Source organism: Camarhynchus parvulus, chromosome 7, assembly GCF_901933205.1.
Source record: "Camarhynchus parvulus chromosome 7, STF_HiC, whole genome shotgun sequence".
Taxonomy (NCBI): domain Eukaryota; kingdom Metazoa; phylum Chordata; class Aves; order Passeriformes; family Thraupidae; genus Camarhynchus; species Camarhynchus parvulus.
This window is the reverse complement of record NC_044577.1, coordinates 27312258-27338347: the sequence shown is the minus strand read 5'-3', so window position 1 is coordinate 27338347 and position 26090 is coordinate 27312258. Positions and strand designations below refer to the sequence as shown.

At 44.2% G+C, this 26090-nt stretch overlaps 1 protein-coding gene across 1 annotated transcript in view; it reads left to right on the top strand.

Moving 5' to 3' along the window:
* The window catches only part of ADCY5 (adenylate cyclase 5), a 203079-nt gene extending 180035 nt beyond the window's left edge, over nt 1–23044 (top strand). Inside the window, exons 12-21 of the mRNA XM_030952680.1 lie at nt 1357–1444; nt 7673–7789; nt 8531–8695; nt 10896–11071; nt 15397–15423; nt 16223–16355; nt 17473–17736; nt 18056–18260; nt 19009–19133; nt 20483–23044. Coding sequence (XP_030808540.1) covers nt 1357–1444; nt 7673–7789; nt 8531–8695; nt 10896–11071; nt 15397–15423; nt 16223–16355; nt 17473–17736; nt 18056–18260; nt 19009–19133; nt 20483–20611 — 1429 coding nt within the window. The 3' untranslated portion in view covers nt 20612–23044. The remainder of the gene's footprint in view (nt 1–1356; nt 1445–7672; nt 7790–8530; nt 8696–10895; nt 11072–15396; nt 15424–16222; nt 16356–17472; nt 17737–18055; nt 18261–19008; nt 19134–20482) is intronic.
* The last annotated feature ends 3046 nt before the right edge of the window (nt 23045–26090 follow it).

Here is a 26090-nt window from a genome sequence, read left to right as displayed (position 1 = left end):
GTATTACTCATCAAGCTCCCTAAGCAGCCACTATGCTGTCTCCATAAAACCCAGTTTAACATTTAAATGACAACTTGACAATTCCTCATGTGTGGCAGCCATATGGCTGCCTCCTTTGTATTACGCAGGAGCCCATCCCTTATGGCAGTGTGGTGTAAATGTTGTGCTGTTCAGTCTCCTTCCATGCTGCCCATAAGGAGGGTGGTTGTTTATTTGGGGCTTTTCTTGCAAGTTCTGAAGTGTCCTTAGTCAGCCTGGCCTGTCTGTTTGGTTCAAGAGTAAATAAAATTCTATAATTTAACTGTAGGTCAGATACACTTCCCTTCACTTTTTGCTTTGTTTTTCCTTATATTTCAGTTGCATAGCTTTGGTCTTTTATTGAACACCAAGTGAAACCACAGGTGCATATGTGTCACCATCAGAGCTTCATGAAAGACACACCGTGGAATCTGAATTTGAAACTAGAGACAGAATGTCAGTGTCAATTTATTATGATAAAGAGGAATTTCTTTAAGGAATTTCAAAAAAAGCTCAAACAGTGAATTAGCAAGTACAATTATCCTAGTAGTCACAAGAGAACACAGAGACCAGCTGGCTTTGGTGTTGTTGCCCTCAATGTCACATTGCAAGAGTACTTCCTTTAGATTATGAACAAGGCTGACTCCTGGGAGGGGGCCTATCCTGTCACACTGAGACCAATCACTGGGAAATTGGTGTTGAATCTCTTTGTGAGGAAAACAGCTGAAAATTCACAGTACAAAGTTGGCCCTGGAATCCTCTTTGTACTTCAAAGTTGGGAGGAGCAGGAACCTCTCAAGCTGGCCAAGATAAGGCTGTTATCCCTGACTATCCTTATGCTGTGCTTGCTCACATCCCAGGCACCAGACAGAGCACAGAGAGTGGTGCTGCACAGACATTCCCTGTGCAAGACAGGAAGCCATTCCCACTGAGATTATTCCCACCCAGCTGCACCTCAGCACTCAGCCTGCCTTCCTTCCCAGGGGTGCCCTGCCCACAGCCAGCTGGGGGCTGACCTGCCACAACAAGTTCTTCTGTCACCTCCTCTAGTGCATGAAATGTGTTTGAGTCCCACCTCTGTCACCCCAGCAGGAAGGTGATTGCTGTAAAAGATGCAGCATTCTCTGTTCTGCAGCCTGTCTGAATAATTCTAAATAGGCCAGAGTATCCTTTGGTATTCCAAGCACCTCGTGTCTCCCACAGCTATCCTAATTGGAAAGCCTGTGCAGTGTGTCATAGCTTGTACAAATGTGTTCTGGAGAGCAGAGCTGGAGCTATTCTACACAATGTGCATTTAAAAAACAAAACCAAACCAACCAAACTTCTCCTTGATTTCAGCTCTACATTTATGCTGGGTTTTTACCTGACCTGTTTCGTGATCCTGACCACGGTGGTGTTTGTTTCAGTCATTTACTCCTGTGTAAAGGTGAGTACTGTGGTTTCTTTGTAGTCCTCTGCCTAAGATAACCAGATCAGCAATCTGCTTCTTCAGCTAACAGAGTGTGTTTTGTTAGCCATCCTTTCCACACTATGTGATAAGGGTTACAGAAAAAGCCTTTGATAAGGCAGAATGAACTGCAAACAGATGCTAGGGTTGGCATCTCTGTAGCTCAGCAAGAAGTAATCACTCTGTGGATCTGCATGTCTATTAAGTCCCCTGCAGACACTCTCATATTGATATCAGAAGAGCACATTTTCCAAACCCTGACCATTCATTTCCTCCCAGTAAACTTCCTGCAGCGTTGCCTGTGTGCTGGCCCCTGCTGCATATGCCTGTTTGGGTAGGCAGATAATCAGAAGCAGAATATCATCAAGGAAAAATGTCCTGGAGGGAAGTAAAAGCCATAAACATATAGAATTTTATCAGCCTTTCTCACATGAGTGTACAGAGCTTCAACATTCGCTGGGCTCTTTCTTGTAGCTGCCTTTGATCAGAAAAGAAATACATTGTATGAAGTCCAAAAACATATTAATTCTTCTTATCAGCCTGTGGTAAACTGGCAGTGAGCACTGTGGGAAGGATGCTGTGCTCATCCATTTCACTCAAAGGTGTTCCTATTAAAAACATGGATGTGTTTCAGGTTTAGGGATCCTTCTAGTCTAGAAGTGTCTGAACATGGAACACACTCAGATTCAGGTTCCTTAGCCCAAGCTTAGCTTTGTTCCTCAGTGCCTGGAAAAAAATAGCTCAGTAGCATTATGTTTCCAGCAGAAGAAACAGTGGGATAATGGATAATGTCAGGCAGATGATTTGTCTCACTTTAATTATCTTCTCTGTGCCATTTTCAACAGTTGAATGTGGGTGCTCTTGACAGACTTGCACCTTACATGTCTTTTTGATTTTTTTTAAGTTAAATTTGGAAATTAAGCTTTGCCTTCTCATATAATAAGAGCTGCAGAGTGTTCCCAGTGACAGGAGCTTCAACTACTATTTGAAGTTAACTACTCACTCACAGGGTTTCCTTTGGCCTCATGACAATATTAAAGGGAGCCTAGTTTCTAAGTGCAGCATCCCATTGGTCTGGCTTGTTTACCAGCAATGAGAAGCAGAGTCAGAAATAACACTGCTGATAGGAAGGCTTGGGTGCCCTGAGCTGGGAAATGGTACCCACAGATGCCTGGTTGCATTTGGTGTGTCCATTGCACTTGAGGATGCTACTGAAAATCATCCATTTGTAAACAGCTATCAGCAGTTAATGTGATTAGCAGTTAATTAACCACCAATGTGACAAGATTCAGGTCACAGCCACAGTGAACTTGGGAATTTGGTGCTGAGCTGTGCTGCAGGTCTCTGGCAGCACCATCCCAGCACTCTGCCAGCCAAGCAGGGCCACCCCAAGTCCCTGGTTCTGCTGGGACAGGATCTGGGGCAGGCCTGGAGCTCTGGAGCACCCCAGCTGCCTGACTTGCCACCAGCCAGGTTCCAAGGCTCAGAGCTGTTTGTCACCCACTGGCATTTACAGGCCACTGCCACACACTGACAGCAGCACTCAATTCTTCTGTCTTCATTCAAATCCTCTGGTTGTGGTTTGGGCTTTTTGGTTAAAATCATTACTGATCTTAATTACTGATTAATTTAAAAGGCACACAGGACTTTTCAGTCCCTGGGATGTTAGGCAGATTTCATTCTTGCTTTCTTTGTCTTGATCTTCCAAATTCCTGTAGAAAAGCTCTGTTCAGTGGTACCTCCAACTGTTTCTAGGCTGGCTTTGCCTCAGTGCATAGGCTCTGGATGCACAAGACATCAGAGGGAATTCAGAATAACATCAGAATTTAATGGGATTTTCTGAAGCCCCTGACATTTCCAGCAGTGAGTTTTCATCCCCACAACATACTCATGTGTAACATCCAGTGTGGCTTCTATGCAGAGATTGCAAATATTGAAAATATTGGGCCTTCTAGCTTTGGTTCCTTTCTGATTACCCCTTCTTAGTGCTCCAAATTAGCCTCTGCTGACAACACCTGATTATGAGATGGCTTGTTTAGGGAACAGGTACTTCTAGCTTGTCAGCTCCACGTCTGATGGCAGCAGCTCCTAATAGCTGCAGCCCACTTCTGTCATCCAGAACAACATCTTTGTGTTTCAAGTCTTTGATTTTTAAGCAGTGGGTTCACCCAGCCCTTGGATAAGGGGTGTTATTTTATTTCTGTACTCCACATTGCTCCAGGAAACACACACCTGCAGAAGGAAGGCAGTTTTGCAGATCCTTCAGATGAAACCCCTGAAGACAGGGATGTCAGCATTGTTTGCTTTGTTTCACACTCAGATGTGGGAGAGGAGAGCATGTGTTTTAAATACCAGTGGTTCATTCCACACAAAGTTGGAAAGCAGGTGTTCACCCCAGGACATCAGCATAAGCATAACTTTTGCCTGTTTGCTGTGCTGTTACATGATAAGTGTCTCTTTTTTCTTCCTCTTTCCAGCTTTCATGTGAGATTTCCCCTCCCTGTTTTGGCCTCTCCAGCTCTGCCTTTGACAGTGGCCAGCAGGCTCTTTCTGAACAGCTTGATCATGTTTTATTTTCTTTTGCTGTCATTATTATCTTCCACTATAAAATTCTCCATGGACTAGAAGTTGATCCTGGAACTGCCAGCACAGCCAGCTTGGCTTTCCAAGTTTCTTCAGCTGTAATAAACAAGAGAGTTCCAGTTCTTTGCTTTGATGCTCCATGAAGTCTTGGCCACTGTGAGGTGGTGTCCCTTCCCAATAGAGTCTAAGGTCATGGGAACCAGGGTCCCTTCTCAAATACTCTGCTGACAGACATCTGTTTTGCTACTAACTTATCAAGTTTGTGGTTTTTTCTTAAAATCCTTTAACTTCTGGTATCTACACTGCTGTGTGGAATTCAACTCCTTGCATGGCTCTGGGAGAACACAGGAGAGAAATTTCAAGTTATCCTTTATGAGAAAATAAGCTTTTCTGTAGCTCTACATGGGTGTAGCTTGCCCATCACATCCTTTGCCTCCAGAAGCTCGTCTAGATGCTCCTAAAGCATTAGGATTTTTTGTCTCAATCAGGAAAATAAAACCCTCTGAAAACTGTACTTTTTTAATAGACTAATAAATCACTTTGAAATAAGTTACAGAAATGGATTTGCAACATCAAGTTGCCTGGAGATGTTGTCTTTTACTGCAGAAGCATCTTAATGTACTTCAAAATGACTCAAAGGCTTTTATTACAAATTGAAAAATCAGACCTTAAAGACCTCATCTTACAACATAACAGCAATTATCTAAGCAGTTTTCCATACCCACACTAGATGTTAAGAAGACAAAAAGAAAAAATATTTCTCTTCTGTCCTACATCAGCTGTTGTTCCAAAGAATTGACTTTATTTAGAGTAATTTCATCATGCAAATGACTGGAGGTTATGGATTATTTTCAGTGTCACATACTACTTGTTGGATCAGTTTTTAAACCTGTACTTTCACCTGCACAGCAGTGCCCTTTCTTCACCTGCACTTACACATTTCAATTCAGAGTGAGCTGGTATCAACTGGAAAATCCAATTTTCTTTTTTCCCACTGTGGTTATTTTTCTTTTCAAGAGTGCTAATGAGTGACTTCACCCTGTGTGGCTGCCCAAACATGGATCTCAGCTGCCCAGATGGATCACATCCTTTCTCTCAGCCCCTTCTCAGGAGTGCACATGGGTCTGGGAGTTGCCATTTCATCAGATCCCTGTTTGTCACTCAGGCAGGATTCGAGTGTCACTTTGGACAGTACAAGCCAATGGGCCAACCAGCAGTGCTGCTTGGATTTTCACTGTACTGCAATGTCCTGCTTCTTTTACAAGCACAGAAGAGGTCTTATTTTTGGTTTTTTTCAAAAATGGGAGGGAAAGTAATCTTCTTTCCTTTTTTTCTACTTTTGTGCTCTACCCCTGACTTGTGGATGTTTTTATGGGAGAAGCACTGCATGAATGGAGCTGAATTGTCAGACCTGAGCTAGGCTCCCCAGGTCTATCACAGAAGTCCTTCAAGCTGCAGGTGTTCCTGGTCTCCAGCTGCCTCTGGGAAATGGGGAGAGCGTGACTCATGTGACAGATCCCCCACAAGTGTTCATGAGGCAGAGGTTCCTCAAAGGCATGGCATGACTGTGTTGTTACACTCTCAAGTGCAGCCCTGACCTCCTATGGGTTTTGGCATTTCTTTCTTCTTCAGGACTTTTCCCAGCTGTACTTGTTTACTGACCTAAAATTTTTCCTAGTTTCCAAAGAAATGAGAACCAAGATTAATACAAAGAAAACATGTTTTCATTAGAATTCAAGTGTCTTCCACTGATCGCTTTGCTTGATATCTCTGGGTTGGTTCAAAGTCAGGCTTTTTTGGGATTGTTGGCAGCAGGGGCTTGAGCCAAGATCCACAACAAAAAACTCCAAAGTTTTATTTAGGTGCCTGATTTCCCAGAGATTACAGATGGAGGCTAGATCCCTGAATACGTTTGTGGAGCTTGGCCTTGTGGCCTAAACAAAGAGGTGGCAGGAAAACCTGTCCTCACTAATCTAGTGAGAAAACTGTCTAAATTCAGTACAGATCCTCCTTCTCTTTCCAAATCCTATAAGGGCTAGAGCAGAGGAAAGCCCCATTGGATTTTCCATAACCCTCTTCTAGTAGGGATCTGCTAGCTGACATCTGTGTGGAAGCAGCTGGACATGGTAGGGCAAAGGGATATTTTGGTTCGTGGCTTATCAACATAGCTAAGGATTTCTATGTCACCAGGGTTTATTTGTGAGAGAAAGGTGTTTCCCTTTGTTTTATAGTGGCTGCCACTGAGCCTGAAGAATTGCATAAGCTTCCAGTGCATTTCAATCAATCCTCATTCAGAGCAAATAAGTTACAACCCTCCTTTCCCCTTTTCTCCAGTCCCCCACAGAGCCTTGTTCTCTCCTTTCACCTGGAGCATGTGCTGGTAGCAGGTGAAATCAACTCTTTCAAAACTCTTGCCACAGCCTCTCCCTGCCTCTGTAGAGAGTCTCCAGCTAATCAGCTGCAGCACTCGGTAATTACACTGCAGGGCTGCTGTGTGGGAAGCACAGCACTGACAAAATGTTGCATACCCAAAGATGTAAGAGTGAAGGATAAAAGGGAAAAGCAAGACTTTTAATAGAAACATTAGTCATAGTTAAATTGCAGTGCCATGGCACTGTGCTGCTGTTTCTTTGTGTCTCTAAAAATACCCTCTAGTGGCTTGGTTATTGGTGCAGTGAGTAAGGGAGGGGAGAGCTGGGCTCTGGAAAAGGCTTTGGTGGTGCTGGGCAGAGCCCCTCTGGGGCTGGGGTGGTGTGGAGGGGCAGGGCACTGTGGGAGGACAATCTCCCATGGGAGCACAAGGGTCTCCTGGCATTCCTGCTCCAGCCCTGAGCTCCCGCTGGCACAGCAGTGGCACATGAAGGGACAGGGGTGCCTTGGCTGTCTCCTGGACACTCTTGCAGCCAGAGCAGTGCAGGGAGGCCTCAGGCCGTGCTAGGGGTGACCCAGGCTGGGAAGGGCAAGGTCAGCCTCTGCTCTGACACACAGGCTGTTTCCATCTGGAGAGGATGCTGCAGGCAGTAGCCATCAGCAGGGAGTTCCTGGGCCAGCTGGGCTCCCTGACTGCCCTCAGCCACGGGGACTTTTGTCACTGTGAGTGTGGAGCACAGTGCCACAGCCCAGCCTGGGCCAGCTGATCTCTGCAGAGGGTCTGACACATCACAGGGCTGGCCTGGGCTGGTTTCAGTCTGTGTCTGAAATGGCACCAGAGAGCCCCACGACACGCCTTTGTGACCAAAAGGACGTGACACGTACTCTCATTTCTGCGTTTTTAAATATTTGCTCCAGTAATTTCCAGGCTCGAGCTCCTGGCTATTTCAGTTACAGATGGCTTGTGGCTTGCTTCTCACGACAGGATGAGCACAGCCCTGCAAGCCATGCTATCTGGGCTCGGGAGCCATCACTCCCATTAGGAAGGCTAAGTAGATTTGGAGAGCCAGCTGGGCCTGCTGCCACGAGGCAGACACGTCTCTGCCTGCCCTTGTCCCAGAGCTGCCATCCCCCACCACCATCCTCCATCCACACAGACCCACGCTGAAGGATGCAGGCAGCTCAAATGCAGGTTGTAATCTGTAAAACAAGCAAGGATTTGATGTGTCTATTTGATTTTTTTCTCTCATGCAGCTTTTCCCAGTTCCTCTCCAGACTCTTTCTAAGAAGATTGTACAGTCTAGGACCAATAGTACCTTAGTTGGAGTCTTTGCCATTATCCTGGTTTTTCTGTCTGCCTTTGTCAACATGGTATGTTCATTATTTCCTTTTGATCTATTCAGTTCTGCATTGTTTTCTTATTGGTTCTCTGCAGCAATGTGACCCTTAAAACCACCGAATTTAACATGACCCTGCCTAGAACTGACAGCATCTGAGCTTGGTGGCCTTTCCTTTTTGGGCACAGAAAAGAAATGGGAGCCCAACAGCTCCATCCCCAGAGCCCATTATATGCCTGGCACTGATTTGTGCCCAGGTCCTTTTGTGATTTTTTAAATGCTTCTGCTCCAAGTACAGGAGCCCACCTGATGCAGATCCCTGCAGGAAGGGCTGGCACAAGGCTGATGTGTTAAATAACACACACTTTAATAACTCCCACCATACTGAGTGGGATATAAGTGTTTCTTGGGCTTGATGCCAGCCCTGCACGGGGCTGCCTCCTGCTCCAAGTGCAGGGATCAGCTCATGGGCACAGTGATGACTCTGCTTTGAGGTGCACTTTTGGGACTGAGGTGGTCTGGCTGTGATTCCAAACACCACTGCTGAATTTGGGCTCACAGAGAGGTGGCTGTTCTCTGGGGCATGGATTTTGTTAATTAATATTTTGGGGGAGAAAAAGCATAGCCACTGCACATGCAGTAAAACATAAGTTAATGATTTCACCTTGCATATTTTGCTACAGCCATTTCCAAGGGGCTTTTAAACTGATATAAACTATTTTGTTTTCTTCTCTTTGTCTGTGCTGCGGAGCTTAATACCATCTTTGTTTTCCAGTTCATGTGCAGCACTGTGGATCTTGCCAGCTGCATGGCTGCTGAATACAACATCACTCCTGACCGGGTGGACATATGCCTTATCAGCAACCTGACTTCCAACTACAGCCTGGGCACCTGGCAGGGGTTCTGTGACAGTCCTTTGCCCAGCTGCAACTTTCCAGAGGTACTGCTTGGAAAAAATGGGTTTCAGAGGTCTGTCTGGAAAAAGGCTATCAAACCTGTGTGATAAATTTCTGAGGAAAGCAAGGTTGTTCTTGACTGACATTGCAGACTTAAGTGTCTGAAGTTATTATCATGAATCCGCATTCACATTTAAGTTCCTTCAGCGCTGAATAATTAGTAGGCTTTTAAAAAAGTTGGATCCTGCCTGTAGCAGGGGAAATGTCCCTCTGCATGAGGTCCTTAATGGCATGCAGAACTGCAAGTCATTTCAAAGGAGTTTGTGGGTGCTCAGTTTTACCTAAAAATCAGTTATCTGAACATCACTGTCTAGTCATAGATTTGATGCTTCCCTCCATTGTTTTATATCCTGATGGAAAACTTGGCTTATGTATTCTTTCCCAAGGTATGGTAGGTCTGGCCTCAGACAGATCAGACAGTGGTCTGGTTCAATTTGCAATGCAATTCCTGTGTCTTCAGGACATCTTGTTTAGAAAAAATTAAAATGCTTCTAATGGAAAGAACAACCAAACCCACAACCCAGACCAGCCCAAATATATTTTTCACATTGATAGAATAGTTTACAAAGAAAAAAAATTATCTTTTTGCATCGCTATTCAAGATCTTTCTCCAAGTTTTTAGGTCATGGCTGTTACATGTGTTGTTTACTGGAAATTGGAAAGGAAAAACAGCTCTGTCTAGGATGGAGGTAGAACTTATGTCAAGGTCATCTGGGTTTATGGGGACTTGACAGATTTATGGTGGATCTGTTACCATCCAGATGTCCAAGGTGCTACTGAAAGTCCTGGTATCCTCCTGAACATATTTCCTTTTAACTTAACAGGAATATGGTCCCTGTGTGATTCAGTGAGGTTTCTGAGACCATTACTGCAACTTTCAACCTTACAGAGGCTTTAAGGTGCAGAGGCTTTCTACAGAAAGAGGAGCAGAATCTGGCACAGTGCAGATCTGGGAACAGTCTGTGCCCACCATGACTTTGTATGGAGTGCTGGCCCAGGACAGAGAGGCATTTTAAGCAATGAGGAATAACCATTTTGCACACTGAGGTTGCTCTGGCAGCCTTTAGCCAGTTCCTTCTGTTCAGGGGGCTAAGAAGTGAGGAGTCCCTCACCTGCACTCTGCAAGGCACATGTTGGATTTGTTACAGGTGTTTCCTGTTGCTCCCAGTGTCCACACAGGAGACAGTGGAATCCTACCCCTCAGTCAAGAGTGAGGAGTCAAGAACAAGCTGTACAAGTTATTGTCTCTAGTTTAGTATATCAGACTATTAATAAATGAGCTCAGAACATAAGCATATTTCTGCTTCAACTAGGGCTTGCTTTTAACTGAAAGGATGGATTGCCTCAGGCACATGATATGGGGTTTTTGCCAGAAATAGGCCTGTCCAGACAGAGTGGAAGCTTAAATCTTCACAGGTTTGATAGCAGGAAGGTGGTGAGCTGGATAACATGCCTCTCTTCATTTTGCATCCCTGCTGTCTTTCCCAGGAGCCATAAATGGCACCCACAGTCACACTGGGAAGCACTGGCATGCTGAACACCCAGCTCCCAGGCTGGCAGGAGCTGCTGCTGCACCACCCAGCTGTGCCAGAGGTGCTGCACAGCCACACATCTGCACCTCTGCAGCTGCTGGCTGGACAAATTATCATGGGGTGGGCATGGGGTGGGCATGGGGATGTTTGTCCAGCCTGTACCTTGCTGATGGAGCCAGTGTGTGACATTGGAGGGGACAGTGCTTCCCCATTGGCCTCAGGTGGGCATCTGCCCAGGGGGGTGAACTGCCAATAGCCTTGGCCCTATGTGTTGTACAGATATGCAAACTTGAGCCTAGAATTTGGCCCTAAAGCACGACTTAATCCAGCAGAACTGGTAGTAACTGTGTCCAGGGAAAAGCTGTGTCACAGCCTTGGGTGTCCAGCTGTGAGGTCTGTGTCTCTTGAGAGTGAAGCATGTAATGCCTGGAGAAGAGGGCCACAGTTTGCCTCTTCATCCATTCAGTTTAAACTTCTGTAATGTGGGAGAATTCCACAGGCAGCCCCAGGTTTATATGTTTGGTCAGCTCAACTGCATAACTACCAACCCCTTTCTATCCCTGTGTTTAGTTTCCTTTGTTTTCAGTTTTGATTTATCCAGCTGACATTCATCTCTCTTTTGGTTTTTTCCCCCATTTTTGTCTTTATACAGTACTTTACCTACAGTGTCTTATTGAGTCTCCTGGCCTGCTCTGTGTTCCTTCAGATCAGCTGTATTGGAAAATTGATCCTTATGTTAATAATTGAATTTATATATGTTCTCATTGTGGAAGTGCCAGGGGTCAACCTTTTTGACAATGCAGATCTCCTGGTTACAGCCAACACCTAGTAAGTGCCTTTCACTTCTGAAATCTTTGCCTGATTTCTTTCACACAGTGATTCCAGTGTGGCATTAGGTGGATGGGAATGCCAAGGCTGTGGTGCAAGCCAGGGACGTGCATGCTGTGCTCTGCCTCTGAAGAGTAGGAAAATACAATTCCCTTTAAGAGCTTTTTAATGTGGGACTTGACTAATGAACTATCTATTAATAACAGAGTATAACTGGAATCAGAGTGGATCTGTATTTCCTTTTTTCCAGAAATGGGGAGTGTAGTTAGTCATTCTTTATGCTGGTATTACACTCCCAATATAGAAATGTCATGTCTCAAATAAGAAAAAAAAATCCTCCAACAAACTTGAGCTTGCTCAGGGATGGGATATGAGCCACCACAATATATCAAACCCAGCTTGGGGTGGTGGAATGGTGATGCTTGATGTTTGGCCAGTGATCTGCTTCCAGTTGCTTCCAGGACAAATGTCCTTGTTTGAAAAGCCAGGATCACAGCTGGGCTCAGCACAGTTCCCAGCAGAAGGGTCTGGGCCCAGTGGGAATGGACAGGTGCCCTTTTACTTCCAAAAGCTGGCTTTCATCAGGTCATAAATTAATCCTGGTGACAGCCTCCATCCACTGCTGTGGTGGTTCTGCATCTCCTGGAGCTCCCCACACCAGGGAGGGAAGTTTGGCACATCCACAAGCCTGTCCTCCTCCACGAGTTTCGTTTCTTGTTGGCAGTTGCTCTGTTGTGTTAACTCCTTGTTTTGATAATTTCCCCTTGTAGGCAACAATTGTGCTTAAATGTGAGTGAATCAAATAATGCCAGTTTAGGTGAACTATTTGTCAAGGCTGATAGCTGTGATTGTTCCTGCCTTGGACAGGAGGCTGTTTGAGAAGATTCCCATGGCCCTTCCCAGTGTGTTATGAAATACCTTCTGTAGCTGCTCAGATTTCAGGATGGCCATTAACCATCAGCCCTTCAAGCCATCTTCTTTAACCATCAGCCCTTCAAGCCCAATACATGTGGTTACTCCTCTCCTTCACATGACTATTCCATGATTTCAGCACTCTCATGTGCCCAGTAATAATTAATGGATATACAGCTTTTGCTGGCATTGACAGTTAATGGAAGTGTAGCTTTTGCTGCCATTGGCAGTAATCACTTAAATTATTTTGTTAATTCAGTTGAGTGAAACTAGGTAGGAAACCCCATGGAGCTTTCTGTGGGGAGGTATAGGGACAATGAGGTTTTCTTCCCTTTTTTTCAGATATTAGGTGTTCCATCAGCAGAAGCTATTTAGCATTTTCTAACACAATTAGTGAAATAAAAGCATTTTATATCTCAAATATAATTTCATTCTTGTAATTCAAGCACTAAGCGAAATTGCAGCACTTGGAAGTGTAATTTACATCACTTCACAATCAGAATGTCAGTAATAAAGTCAGTAATAAAGTGGAGAAGGTTAGCATGTTTTCCCAGAAATAGCTTTCTGTGATGCTGTATTATCTCTCACTAAAAGGGATTTGTGTGGTGGCTTAGCCCCACACAGCCACTCACTCCCTGCCCTGTGCTGGGGTGGGGAGAGAGATGGAAGGGGAAAAGTGAGAAAACTCATGGGTTGAGATAAAGCCAGTTTAAAGGGACAGAAAAGAGAGAAACTAATAAAATAATAATAATAATAATAATAATAATAATAATAATAATAATAATAATAATAATAATAATAATAATTTAATTAGAATAGACAAAACAAGTGATGCACAATACAGTTGCTCACCACTTGCCAACCAATGCCCAGCCAGTTCCTGAGCAGCAGCTCCAGGGCAGATTTCCCCCAGTTCCCATACTGAGCATGATGCCATATGGTATGGAACATTCGTTTTGGCCAGTGGGGGTCAGCTGTCCTGGATGTGTCCCCTCCCAGCATCCTGTGTCCCTCCAGCCTGCTCCCTGGGGTTGTTGAGGAGCTGAAAAGTCCTTGACTTGGTATAAACACTACTTAGCAACAGCTAATACATCAGCATGTTATCAACATCATTCTCATACTTAATCCAAAGCACAGCACTGCACCAGCTAGGAAGAAATTTAACTCTATTCCAGTGGAATCCAGGACAATTTGTTTAGTCCAAGGAGCTCCATGGATGGCTTTTTATTGCCCCAGTGTCTGGAAGGCCATTTGTGTGAAATGGGAGCTCAGCATGTAGCACAGAGTTCAGAGATGGACCTTATTGTCCAGCTGATACTAAAAAAACAGAAAAGCCACCATGACCTCATACTACTTTAATTGGGTGCCCATTGTAGCTACATAATTAGTGTCTGCTCTGCAGCCACTGTGGTACTCTGACTAATTAGAAGTGATGCAGATGTCACTTCACACTTGTGTGTACAAACCAGCCCAGCATGCAGGCAGCTGAAAGGCTGATTACAGCACGTTGGGAATTCCAGGCTTGGCTGCAGCCACACCAGTGTGTGACACAGGGAGTGTGACTGCATGCACAGGGCTATCATGTTACCTTTTCCTCTGCAGAAGACAAAACTAATGCATTGCTTTAAAGATGTGATGGGCCAGTGTGATCTTCTAAACTGAGCTCCTGCACAGGGAAGCCCAGAGAGCTTTGCCCTGTGATTTGTTCATCAAAGTCATCATTTCTGCTCCAGCTGTCTGTCCTTGCAACTGTGGCTGGGAAAAGTGAGATGCTCTGGTCCTGTGGGAGCTGTCTCTAAAATGAACTGCCTTTCCTGCTAAAAATGTGCACTTCACTTGAGCAGGAGTATAGTTAGCAAGCTTCTACTTGTTCCCTTCCAGTAATTAAAGAACCATCTGCTACTGGAAATGTCTTTTCCATGGGGGACCAACCTACAAATGTAACACCCCTACTGCCTGCACTGGGCATCTTCACTTACCCAGAGTTACTGTGAATACTGGTTTGCTGCACTTCTGTAATGTGGCAGTCTCTACAAAGGTTTTGGGCAAGAGTAGCACCCACAGTGAGCTGCAGCCTCAGTACTAAGGGTCAGGTCTGCCATGCTCCCATCATAAGGGAGAGTGATAAGGGAGGGCAGTCAGTCATCCTTGGCCAGGTGGTTTAGGGAAGCAGGGGAATCATACTCAGTGTGGGAAGTGTCTCCAGCTAGATCCAGCCCTTCATGGGGGCGTCCCCAGGCTTTATGTCTGTGTCCAAGCACATACATTCAGTGCTGGAGCTGGCCAAGAGCCATGCAATAGATTGTGTGCAAGACAACAATGGGTTGCAAAATCCATGTTGGAAGAAATTCCATGCTCAGAACTGCAGAAAATGCCTTGGAACAAACAAGGTTAGAGAGTCACTATGCTTTTTTGATGTTATGCCCAGTTAGGTTCCCTTGCCTGTTTTGATTTTGATTATTTAGATGTCTGATTGTGTAGCAAGGTTCCCTCCAACCCCATGAAAGTGTGGCCTGAAGCTCTCTAGAGAGCTGTCACATTCTCAGGCTAATATCACATTGGTAGCCTGCAAAGTTCTAATTGCATCAATGACACTACAGTAATTTAAACACTGATCTCTTTCCTTCCATTTCAATAGTGTTTTAAAAGATGCTTGTGCATGGTTCTCAGCCACCTAATACTCCACCCACACTCGAGAACAAAGCCAGCAGCATTAAGCAATCAATCAATCAGGAGCTCAGACAGCTGCTACCTACCAGAAAGCTCCCTTGTTCTGTGCTTTCCGTGTCAAAAAGCACACCTTCCATCTCCCCCAGCAGCTCTGATACACGTGGGTACTTTGCAGAATTGTCAGTAGTAATAGGAATGTGCTGAAGGGTTTTCTTCAGTGCCCTTGTGTGTGGTACCCAGAGCTGGGCACAAGCTGGCAGCAAGGAATGTGCAGAAGAAGGGAGCAGGATTAGAGTTAAAGGAATTAAACACATCTCCATGCCACATTAAAAGGAGAAGAAAAGAGCTATCCCTCACAAGATAAAAAAGCCCAAAGCTTTCTTCCTTAGGCCAAATTTTGTAGTCTGACCTAATGAAGCAGTGATCGATGCACAGGCATTTGCCAAGCATCCCACACTGACATTAAAATCCCAAATTATTCTCTCACTCTTAAAGCTTCTTTGATATTTTACCCACATTAACCACATTGTCACACTATCACTCTGGAGTTTTGAGTGTAGCTCAGAAGCCTGTTTTCTCCTCCCCCTCCCATCTTTTAGTAGTTTTCTGCTTCCAAAGAGCTGTAGCCCCACACAGTGTTAGAGGTGCCACACTGCAGAGGTGCTGTGCAATGATGTGCACAAGGGCAGGAGCTGCAGGGAGCCAAACACTCCTCTGACCTTGTGTTTGTACTTCTTTTTCAGCGTGTCTGCAAATGATACATCCTCATGGTGAGTCACTTTGGCATGAAATATTTTATAGGTCTTTGTTGGTAGGTATTTTCTGTTCACAAGGTGCAATAGCAGCACATTGACTCGCCAGCAGTGTCTGGTGTTTGTGCATTGCTGTGAGCTGGCACAACACAGTGCAGATGCCCTGAGTGGACTGAGTGTTGCCCTTTTGTCTGTATAGCTACTCTCAGAGCATCCTCTTTCCTGTGGGACTTCTGTCAGCTCAGGGATTATTTGTAATACAATTGAAAGGTTTTATCAAAATATTTTCATACTGTGTAAGTCAGTAATTCATATTTAACAGTTTTTATTTGCCTGCTTGTCAGAGGAGGTGTGAATGTGCCTTAGTGCTCTTTTCAGCTTACAGAGCACTTACACAACAAAGCCCATTAAGAAGTGACTAATTAGAGAAGCCATAAGTTAGAGCAGTTCCTTACTCAGGAGCCTGGGGAAGCTAGTGCAGAAGGCAGGATGAACACAGTCTGAGGAGCTGTCAGCATTTCATGTTGTCACCCTTAGCATGTATGGCCATTCTCTGCAGAGTGCCCTTTGTAAAAATCACAACCCTTTCTAAGAAGCTGCATTACTTTTCCAATTTCCAAGTCCTCCTTTAGAAACTGGCACGCCTGAGCCAGTCTCCAGCTTTTTGTAAAGGTTTGTCCCTTTACCAAAACAGGCTTTGAGGGAAAAGGAAAAAAAAAGCCTGAGAGGCTGGTTAGCCCCAAAGTGGGAAGTGTGGGGTGTGGCAAGGCCGTGCTCTCCCAGTAACAGGGAAGTTGTGCTCTTTCCTTGGCTGCAGCCCCCCGGTGACGACACGAGTCGCGCTGAAGATTGTGACCCCTGTCATCATCACTGTCTTTGTCCTGGCACTGTACTTGCATGCCCAGCAAGTGGAATCCACTGCAAGGCTTGATTTCCTCTGGAAACTTCAGGTTGGTGGGTGTTGGCTGTGGGAGGATCACATGTGGTCTTTGGTGTTAATATAAAATGACTGAGCTCCTCACTGTCGAGTTGAGGAGTGTGATAAAGTGCCTTTGAATTTAATCAGAATCTGGCTTATAACTGGGCATACTAATAGTGCTGTGCTCTTCTTTGGTTCTTTGCATACTCTGTGTATCTCATCCCAGTTATTCAACCCTTTTTTTCCTTGTAAATGCACCTTGGATGGTCCCCATGGTAAAGGATTATAGATCTGGAAGCTGAGATTAATGAATTTGGGCAACTGAGCTGTTACTGCTGCAGAAACATGTAATGTAACACAATTTATAAATATAGGAAGCTCATATTCACTGCTGAATTGTTTCCCAGAGTTCAGTGAGCTTTAGTTTGCTGTGCTCAAGGGTGTGAAAGATTCACATTTGCATTTTCATTCAGTTTCCTGTTAAGCAGTGGGAACTGGCTCGATGTCCAGCCTTCATTAGCCCCCAGGCAGCAGTACTGGCTATCCAACACACTGTGGATAATGCCACACTGTGCTCCTGTCCCTGGGTTCACTGTTAATGTTTTCACTGCTTGTGCCCATCAGTGATGTTGGGGCTCTGTGATTCCCAAGCGAGCAGGACAGGCCTGGGCTTTGGCCAGCACTCATGGCTGGGGAACCACAGGACTGCAGGTTTTGTTTAGATTTTCTACCTCCTGGGTAGCAGGACATCATTCTAATTATAGGTCTTTGTGGTTTGAGTACAAGGCACTGAGGAAGCAACAATTAATTAAAGCTCCTTGGGAAGCAGATAAACATTGTAATCCTCATTTATAAATGGTAAAACAATGGAAGGAGTGAGCTGAGTGTTTAACCAATTCAGGGCTCAGAAACACAATGCTGGATTCTGGCATTATTCTCTGCCTGCTTTTCCATACATGTGTGCACAAAGAGATGGAACATTTTCCACTGCAAACCACAAGCTTCTGCATCTCTCTGGCTCTGCTCTCCTTTGCACTTTCCCCTGTTCTATTTCTGCTCTCACCGCAAGTCAATTTTCAGCTTTTCTCCCCTCCCCAGAGCAGATCCCAAAAGCTTAAGTGCATCCCTGTGTCTCCCCCCTACCCTAGGCCACCGAGGAGAAGGAGGAGATGGAGGAGCTGCAGGCCTACAACAGACGCCTGCTGCACAACATCCTGCCCAAGGACGTGGCCGCGCATTTCCTGGCGCAGGAGCGACGCAACGACGAGCTCTACTACCAGTCCTGCGAGTGCGTGGCCGTCATGTTCGCCTCCATCAGCAACTTCTCCGAGTTCTACGTGGAGCTGGAAGCCAACAACGAAGGGGTGGAATGTCTGAGGCTGCTCAATGAGATCATCGCTGATTTTGATGAAGTAAGTCACAGAAAATCTGGGTGAGCAAAGTGAGCTGAATCCATGAGTTTAGTTGGGTTTTGCTGAGCTCCTGAAGGAGGGTGGTTTATTGAATCCATGGTTCACTTCTCCTCATTCTGGGAGTCTTCAGTTTTATCTTTTTTCCACACTGAAATCCCTTCTATTCCCTTGTCATTCCTTTGAGTATCTAATCCTTTTTCTTCCTCTATCTTCCTGGCTCTGTCCACTACTTGCAGCAAGGCAGGACACTTGGCACGGACATTACCAGCATCTGTGTGTTTGTCAAGGTTTATTTGCTTCTTTTGCTCTTGTGACACAGATAATAAGTGAAGACCAGTTCAGGCAGCTGGAGAAGATCAAGACCATTGGCAGCACCTACATGGCTGCCTCAGGCCTCAATGACTCCACTTATGACAAGGAAGGGAAGACACACATCAAAGCTCTGGCAGATTTTGCCATGAGGTTAATGGACCAAATGAAATACATTAATGAGCATTCATTCAACAACTTCCAGATGAAGATAGGTAATGTCCTTATGCTCACAGGATTCCATGTAGGTAGTGGGCATTCTGAGGTGGGGATTTTATGGACAGTAAAAACCACAGATGTTACATTAGCTGTACAGTGATGTTGATTGTCTGGTGGCTGGTGACCATTTTGGCCTCTATGAAACATTACAGTAGTTTTTTTTAGGTTATAGCAGCATCACTGAAGCTCCCTAGTGAATTAGAAGCAGTGTAGCTCCTGCCACAGCATGGTCTTACATGGTGGTAGACCTTGGGCTTGTTTTGCCCCTGTGTTTCCAGCTCTGGCAGTCTTGGACATTAAATTGTCTTTCAAGTCAGGGAATAAAAAGTGACAGAAAAGGAAGAAGAAATTTGAGGATGTCAAGTGTGGTCTTTGTTCTGGAAGGCTCTGGGCTGCTGCCTTGCAGGCCCTCAGCATTGCAGCAGGTATGGGCTGACTTCAAGTGAGCAGTTTGGTTGTTAGCCAGGTGGCAAATAAACTTTATGCCATTGTCTGGCACTGGAAAGTAACTCTGGGTTGAGCAGATCCAGCCCAAGCTGCCAGTCAGTTGGGCATAACTGATGGATCATGGATCAAAGAAGCCAAATTCTATTTTAACATTTCTCTCCCCACAGTTTGGCCATAGCTTTACATGTCAGGGTAAAGCACAGCTAGAACCAGGGAGGGTCAGGATGGGTTTTTACTATCTGAAAAATAACCTGCCTCAAGCAAATGGATCTCAGCATATTTCTCCTCTCCTTCCAGGCCTCAATATTGGTCCTGTCGTAGCTGGGGTGATAGGAGCCCGCAAACCCCAGTACGACATCTGGGGCAACACAGTGAATGTAGCCAGCAGAATGGACAGCACAGGAGTGCCTGACAGGATTCAGGTAAGGCAATCCCTGGAAAACTTACCCTGCCAGCCCTGTGTCACTTACACATTTTGAAACTTAATTAGAATTGAAATTTTGGTTTCATTTTATTCCTTCATTCCATACATTTACCTACACAGAACTGAAAGAAAAGCCACTTAGGGAATGCTGGTGATACCAGCAAGTTTTGTCTTTTGATAGTGACCAACATTGCAACCTTTGTTTAAAAGCTTGCACTTTAGTTCTGGGTGGAAGTGCTCAGCTGAGCTCCCTTCCCCATGTGTCTCACTGGCACTGAGCACAGACCTGCCTGATCCCTGCTCAGTTGTGCTGCTCAGCTGTGTGAAGTGTTTGCTTCATTTTCCAAGGGCCTGATTCAGCCCTGTATTTCTGTAATTTGCTTTGCTGCTTGCTGTGCCATGTGTGGCATGAGGCCAGCAAGGGTCCAGGCATCAGCAGGATGGGGATACACAACAGACAGAGAGGATTGTTTAAGGAGTTAATGGGACCTGTCTGATAATCACACATCTCCTCAGCCTTCAGATGTGACCTTTCCAGTGAGTGATTCAATTCCAGTGTCCTGCTTTTGCTGAGCCAATGTCCGCAGTAACAGAATGCCATTCCTTGGGAAAACACTGAAGGGTTATAAAAATAGAGCAGCTGGTGTAAAGGCCAAGAGGGCAGCCATGCTGTTTCCTTGCCTGTCAGTTAACTGAATCAATATTTATGCATCACTCTTGAGATGGTCTGTAAAGCCACCTGAAAAAGGGTGAGAAATTACATTGTAATAAATAAATACCTGAGGAAATCTGGTCTTTAAACTTCTGTTGTTCTGCAGCACAAGTGATTATTTTTGACTGGCATCTGCAGAGACAATTTGGATGCTGGCTGGAGTATTCCATTCAATCACTTCTCTCCCATTGCCCGCTACCTTCTCCTTCATAAAAACAATCCCTGGCTCCTAAGCTGTACTGTGTAACTTCTAGGTAATTTTTGAGGACATTTTAGTAAGTTTGACCTGTTTTCCTGCTGCCACTCCAGTGATACAATGAGTCCATCTGAGTAGACTGGTGTGTTTTAAAAATTGTGACTAATTTGTTACGCTTTATCCAGCGACCTCCTTGAAAAATGCAATTTTCCCAGTTGTGAACTGTGTGTGCCATCTGTACTTTCTCAGGTTCTAATGGTTGTGTTTGTTCAGCAACTTGTGCCAACCTTTCAGTTAGTGATTGATGTGCAAATGTTGATTGTCTTAGAAACAAAATAGTTGATCCTACTTTATGTTGTCCATGGATTACTCCAAAAGCAGATGGAAAGACTGTGTGGAAGACAAGGCAAGCACCTGTTCACTCTTGTTTATTCTGCAGGTAACCACGGACATGTACCAGGTTTTGGCAGCCAACAACTACCAGCTGGAGTATCGAGGGGTCATAAAGGTCAAAGGCAAAGGAGAAATGACCACCTACTTTCTAAATGAAGGGCCTCCAATTAGTTAGCACCGACTGCAGCGCCACACAAAGATGGATTTTGCATTACCCAGGATTGTGAATAGGAGAAGAATAATTTTTTGGTAGTGAAACTGAACATTTGGCGCAGTTGAAATTTCACCCCATGACTCTAGAGCTGGTATCAGCAAATTCTTTGGCCGCCCATCAAAAAAGGCAAAAGAAAGAAACCGCCTTGGAATTGTTCCTGGCTGAGTGCTACGCTGACCAAAGATGTGCACTACAGAGTTCACAGATAAGACATGAATTCGGCATTTTTAAAAAGGCTGCTACCACAGGATGGCATAAGAAGCTATTTAAGTATTTATTGACACAACACAACATTTACTTGGTTGAAGGAATGTATGATTCACTACAAAGCATTATTTTGGAATGGATTTGCACTCCCATAATGTTTCCATCCCATACTGCCAGCTATTTGAAGTGTACCACTGTGCTTTTATTAGCTGTTTTGAATGGGCTTTCAAAACTGACACCCACTGTTGCAGCACACAAAAAGGCCTTTTAGAAGGGCATCGGTAATGTTTTAGTGTGAAAAGACATTATAGCCTTGCCCCCTCTTTTTCCTTCTTCTCCATGGCTAAATGACTGCTCTTCTGAGTGGGGCTGGCACACCTGATGAAGGGGAAGATCAGGATAAAGGAAGATGGCTCTACAACCATATTTATTAAAAAGTCGTCTGTGCTCTTCTTTGGTATCTATCGGTTTACATGGGAAAGACTAGATGTAAACAAGAGACACTTTGTGGGGGGAACTCCCCTGAAATTTGTTGTGGGTTTTTTTGTATTTTTTATTTTGTAATATTGAAAACATGGAGATCTAACAGATATACCAAATTCTATATTTTGTAAATTATATATAAATTAGAAGGCAGGCTGTCCACACCAAGGTGTGGGGGGAGGTGTATATAACCTGTAGACTTTTGTGTAATTTTTTTCTGTGTAATACTCTGAACACAGACTTGGCAGTTTTCAGATTATCACTATACAATCAACCAACAACAAACAGGTGAGTTTCCAGGCTGAATCAGATGCATTTTAAAATGAAACTCCAGAAAAATCTACAACCCCAAAGAAGAGGAAAACCTGCGGTAGTCACAGAATTGTTCCGTGCAGCGTTCCAGCGGAGGGTGGCGGCTTCCCAATGGAAACAGGACCTTTGAGTTTTAGCTCCTGAGACAGTATCAAACGTGTCAAAAAGAGCTCTACCCAAATCTTCTAACTCTTAACAGGAGCTCTTGTGAAAAAAGGAAAAAAAGCTCATTTGAACTTTTCTTTTTAAAAAATAATTTTCATAGATGGTCTTAATAGAATCCTGCTGATCTGAGTATTGTCTGACATTGTAACTGCCATGTGACATTACAAGGAACTATGTGCTGCAGCATCGAGTTTACTTTCCTGTAGTAAGCACTTATTTAAACTGATTCACAGATTTTCAATTTTCAGGAATTAGGTGATCTTCAAAAAAGATTATGATGGCAAGTGTGTATATGAGGTGGTCAACCTTAAAATAGTGCCATTGAGACTGTGTTGGGCATCTTTATCACTAGTGGGGGGGTTTCTGAATAGTTCACTGTTATCATTTATGTACCTTTTCTAACTATGAAAGAAAAATCCCTTGATATTTTATTAAAAAAAGAAAATTATTTTAAAAAGCTATATTTTTTATATTCTATGAGGGGAAGGTTTTGATATTGAATTTGGCTAGAACTAAAAATTACTCCAATCTTTTGACATTTAATAAACTTCTTTTCCACTCTTCTCAGGGCAGAATTATTGTAGTACTCACAGCATAATGATTGCACTATGGTGGTGGTGATTTCTTTTTCCTACTCAACAATGAGAATAAGTGAAAATCCATGGACCTGTCTTAATTAATTTGCTCTATTGCTAAGCATGACCCGAGCATTAAGCCATTTAAACATGAGCTTAAATGGCATCTCCCCTTTCCTTCTCCCTTCCACTAGGAAACATCTCTGAAAAGTATAGTATATTGACTTCTGTAAAACTGCCAAGTCTGCCCTTGTACTATACTTTTGCTCCTTTACATCCTTCCTGGTTTGCAAAATAAACTTAAGTTGCATCACGGTGTTATGCCTTTCTCCCTCCTCCACCTCCCATCCCCTTTGTCCCTCACTGAGTTTCATTTCCTTCATGCCATACACTTGATTTTAGGTTTGCTTTCTGCTTTCCAAAAGTCTGCAGTCTTCTTAACTTTTGATTCACCTTATGAAGTTGTGTTGTCAATGAAATTTCAAGTCCCAGTATCTCTAGCTGTGATTGTTGACAGTGTGTCATGATCATTTCAAGGGGTATTCACACACTCTTTACTCTGGATCTTGCAAAAATGGATACAGTTATGATTTCCCATGGAAATTGAAATCTATTTAAGTAATTTAACTATATTAAACACTGTTTCACTGGTGATGTGTCTCTGTTTTATTTTAGCTGCAGCTGGCTGGTGGGATGACACTTAAGTTGTGTAGGAGATGCTGGATCTGCAAATAGAAACATCCAGGTCTTGTCTGGAACTGATGGATGCCCTGGCCCTTTGCACTGCCCCATTACGGAGCCCCAAGGGCTTGGCTATCCAGCAAACATCCCCTGGGTCCTTCTTGTGCTCCCAGCTGCCCCTGGGAACAGTCTCAGGGCAGATGACAAAATACACCAGCATAACTGAACAGCTTAAATTTGTGTGCGTGCCCTATTAAAAAAAAAAAGGTTGTATTTACAAAAGCACATTACCTTTGCCAAAGAGTACCCCAGGTACCTGAGTACTCAAGGACACTGGAAGTACCTCAAGGACACTGGAAGGAGGCAGCACTGCTGCCAATACAACATTTGCAATCTTTACACGTAAAAGTAAACACTACACATGACTGTACCAATTAACAGGAGCATCAGGTAGAGCTGAGAAACAAAACCCTGCAGCTTCCAGCTGACTTCTTTTAGTTGAGAAGGCATTACACAGGCAGCTGAAAATGAAACGCCCTACAATTTGTTATAGGTTAGGAGGGATTTTATGAGTGTACTGAGAACACAGCTGCAGGAACAAAAAGCAATGAAGTATTTAAGGTACCAGTCTTTATGAAAACTGGTGGAGAACTATTTAATACTTTCTGTGCTCTCCTAACTAATCATACAAACAGCAGTTTATGATATTGCCTGATGGAAGCAACTTTTTTTAACTATCTGGAGAAGAGTATTCCCCTGGGCAGGGAAGGCAGGAGTCTCCAATGCTGTGCCCTCTCATTTCAATTACTGTACACAGACTGGCTATATAGTTTCCCCCAAATGCATCTTTTTCCCACCCAGAAAGCATTTTGATGAATTTTAAGTGTTTAGCCACTTCTCCCCAACACAGATCTGACTACATCAAGTATCAGCCTGCACTTAATAAAATGATACATTTGGGACACACTGAATTTCTTAGATGTGTGTCCTGCACTGCAAATATCTCCAGCCTGGCTGTTTATGTCTTACACAACGTCCACAGACACCAACACCTGGCCAAAAAGTATGCCCAGAGGCAAGTATTTTCATTCTGTTAAGTTTCCCAACTGCTCCTCAGGGCACCATCACTTCCAGACTGAAGTTTAGGAGTTGTCAGAGACAGAAAGCTTGGGATGCTGCTGGGAAAAGGGTAGCTCAGCTGTTTTAAAGCTGAGAAAACTCAAGTTTCCTTGCTCTTGACCCACTTCGTCCTTGCAACTGAAGGAGCAAGCAGGCTCTGGGGAGGTGGGGGAGGACTGAGAAAATTGAATTTCAGGCCGGATGGGGGGCAGGAACAGCACATTTTCCTGCCCTTTGGGAGCCAGATAGTTTCCTGTGAAAAGCAGAGTTATGTATTTTCTGTCCCTGAGCACCTCTCAGTCGCTGCCTGCCCTGCTCTGCCCTGGCACTTGCCTGCAGAGCAGGTGAGGCGGCTGCACTGCTGGGGCCAGCCCTGTCCCGTGGCTCCCCTGGGAAAAGGGCTGGGAAAGGGGCGGGGGTGCCAGCAGGGAGTCACCGCAGCAGGAGAGCCCAGCACTGACACACCCACAGGGCCAGCACGGCACTGGCATTCCAATAAAAGCTCCAGGGGACAGCAGCTGCAGTCAGCTTCCCTGTAAGCAGCTGGCCCCAGAGATCTTTAGAGAATTTCAGATGCAAATAACTATTGCCATCTACTGGAAATGGGCATTATACACCTACCTCTGTAAGTCAGGCAAGCCTTTGGTCATTCCTCCCTGAAAGCAAATACAGTGACACCTTATTGAAAGAGAAACATTCTATGGTGGATGCTACTTTATAAATACAGCATGAAATGGGCTGTGCTGCTATAAATCCCACAGAACAATCAAGCAACCACGAATGGCCATCTGCACTTCACACTAAAGTAAAGCCTGTTGTCAAGAAAGCAATCAACTTTCCTAAATTCATCTTCCTAAGTCTGGTAACTCAAGTACCAGTAAAATCAGCAGGGAAGCCCCTGCCTGAGTGTTGAGTTTGTGTAAGCAAAAAGGAAATCCTGGGAGTTTTCAATAAATTTTCACCTCCAACCTGGCCTGCTGTATCTCGGTTCTGATCTCACACCAAGATGTCAGCAAGTTCTAATATTACAAACTCAAACATGCTAAGAAGCTGTGTTTTTAGCACCTAGTAATACCACATAATGAAGAACAGTCATGCTCATTAACTTTTCATTGTGAAATGGGATTTTTATCAATGCTATAAAAGCAGGCAAACAAAACCCCAACTGTTTTCTGTTACACTGGCAGTTGCATTTGTTCATTATACCTGCTAATCACCAATTAGTTTAATGCCAGCATAACTGGAATGGAATAATGGCTCCAGATGCTATGACAAAGGAAGTTTTCATTCCTTAAAAATGGATCTTTGGGAATTAGCAGGAAGGGATGGTGCCTCAGAGAAAACAAAATTCTCTGCCAACATATAAACCAAGAAATGATGCAACAAAAAAAATTCTGTATGTGCACAACAACCTGAATTAAAATCTAAGCAATGTTTAAGACATTCATAGTAGCTTCCCTGCTTATCAATGGAGGTGAAGAGACAGGTATAAGAGTTCTTCTAGACACTGTAAGCAAAATAAAACCTGGATTTATACTTAAAACATAATACCTCTATTTTTTAATCACTGATTTTAAATGTAAAGGACTGCTCTTCACCTTTTCAGAATGGTGCGCTGGATGCTAATACAAGGAATTCTGGGTGCTAAGGGCTGTTTGCTGCTCATGTTCATAAACACCTTCTTCTTCCCTGTCTCTAAGTGGGGAGGGAAGAGAATTAACTGTGAAGCACCAACCCTGGAGCCTGCACACCAGGGGTCTCCAAAGGCTTCACCTCAGACAGCAGCCTGAGACACAGCACTTCCCACTGCAGTTTCATTCTCTAATTCTTCTTAGTTGTATTATGCACAATTTTCTTAACTAATACTCCATCTATTTAAAAAGAAAACAAGATATCCA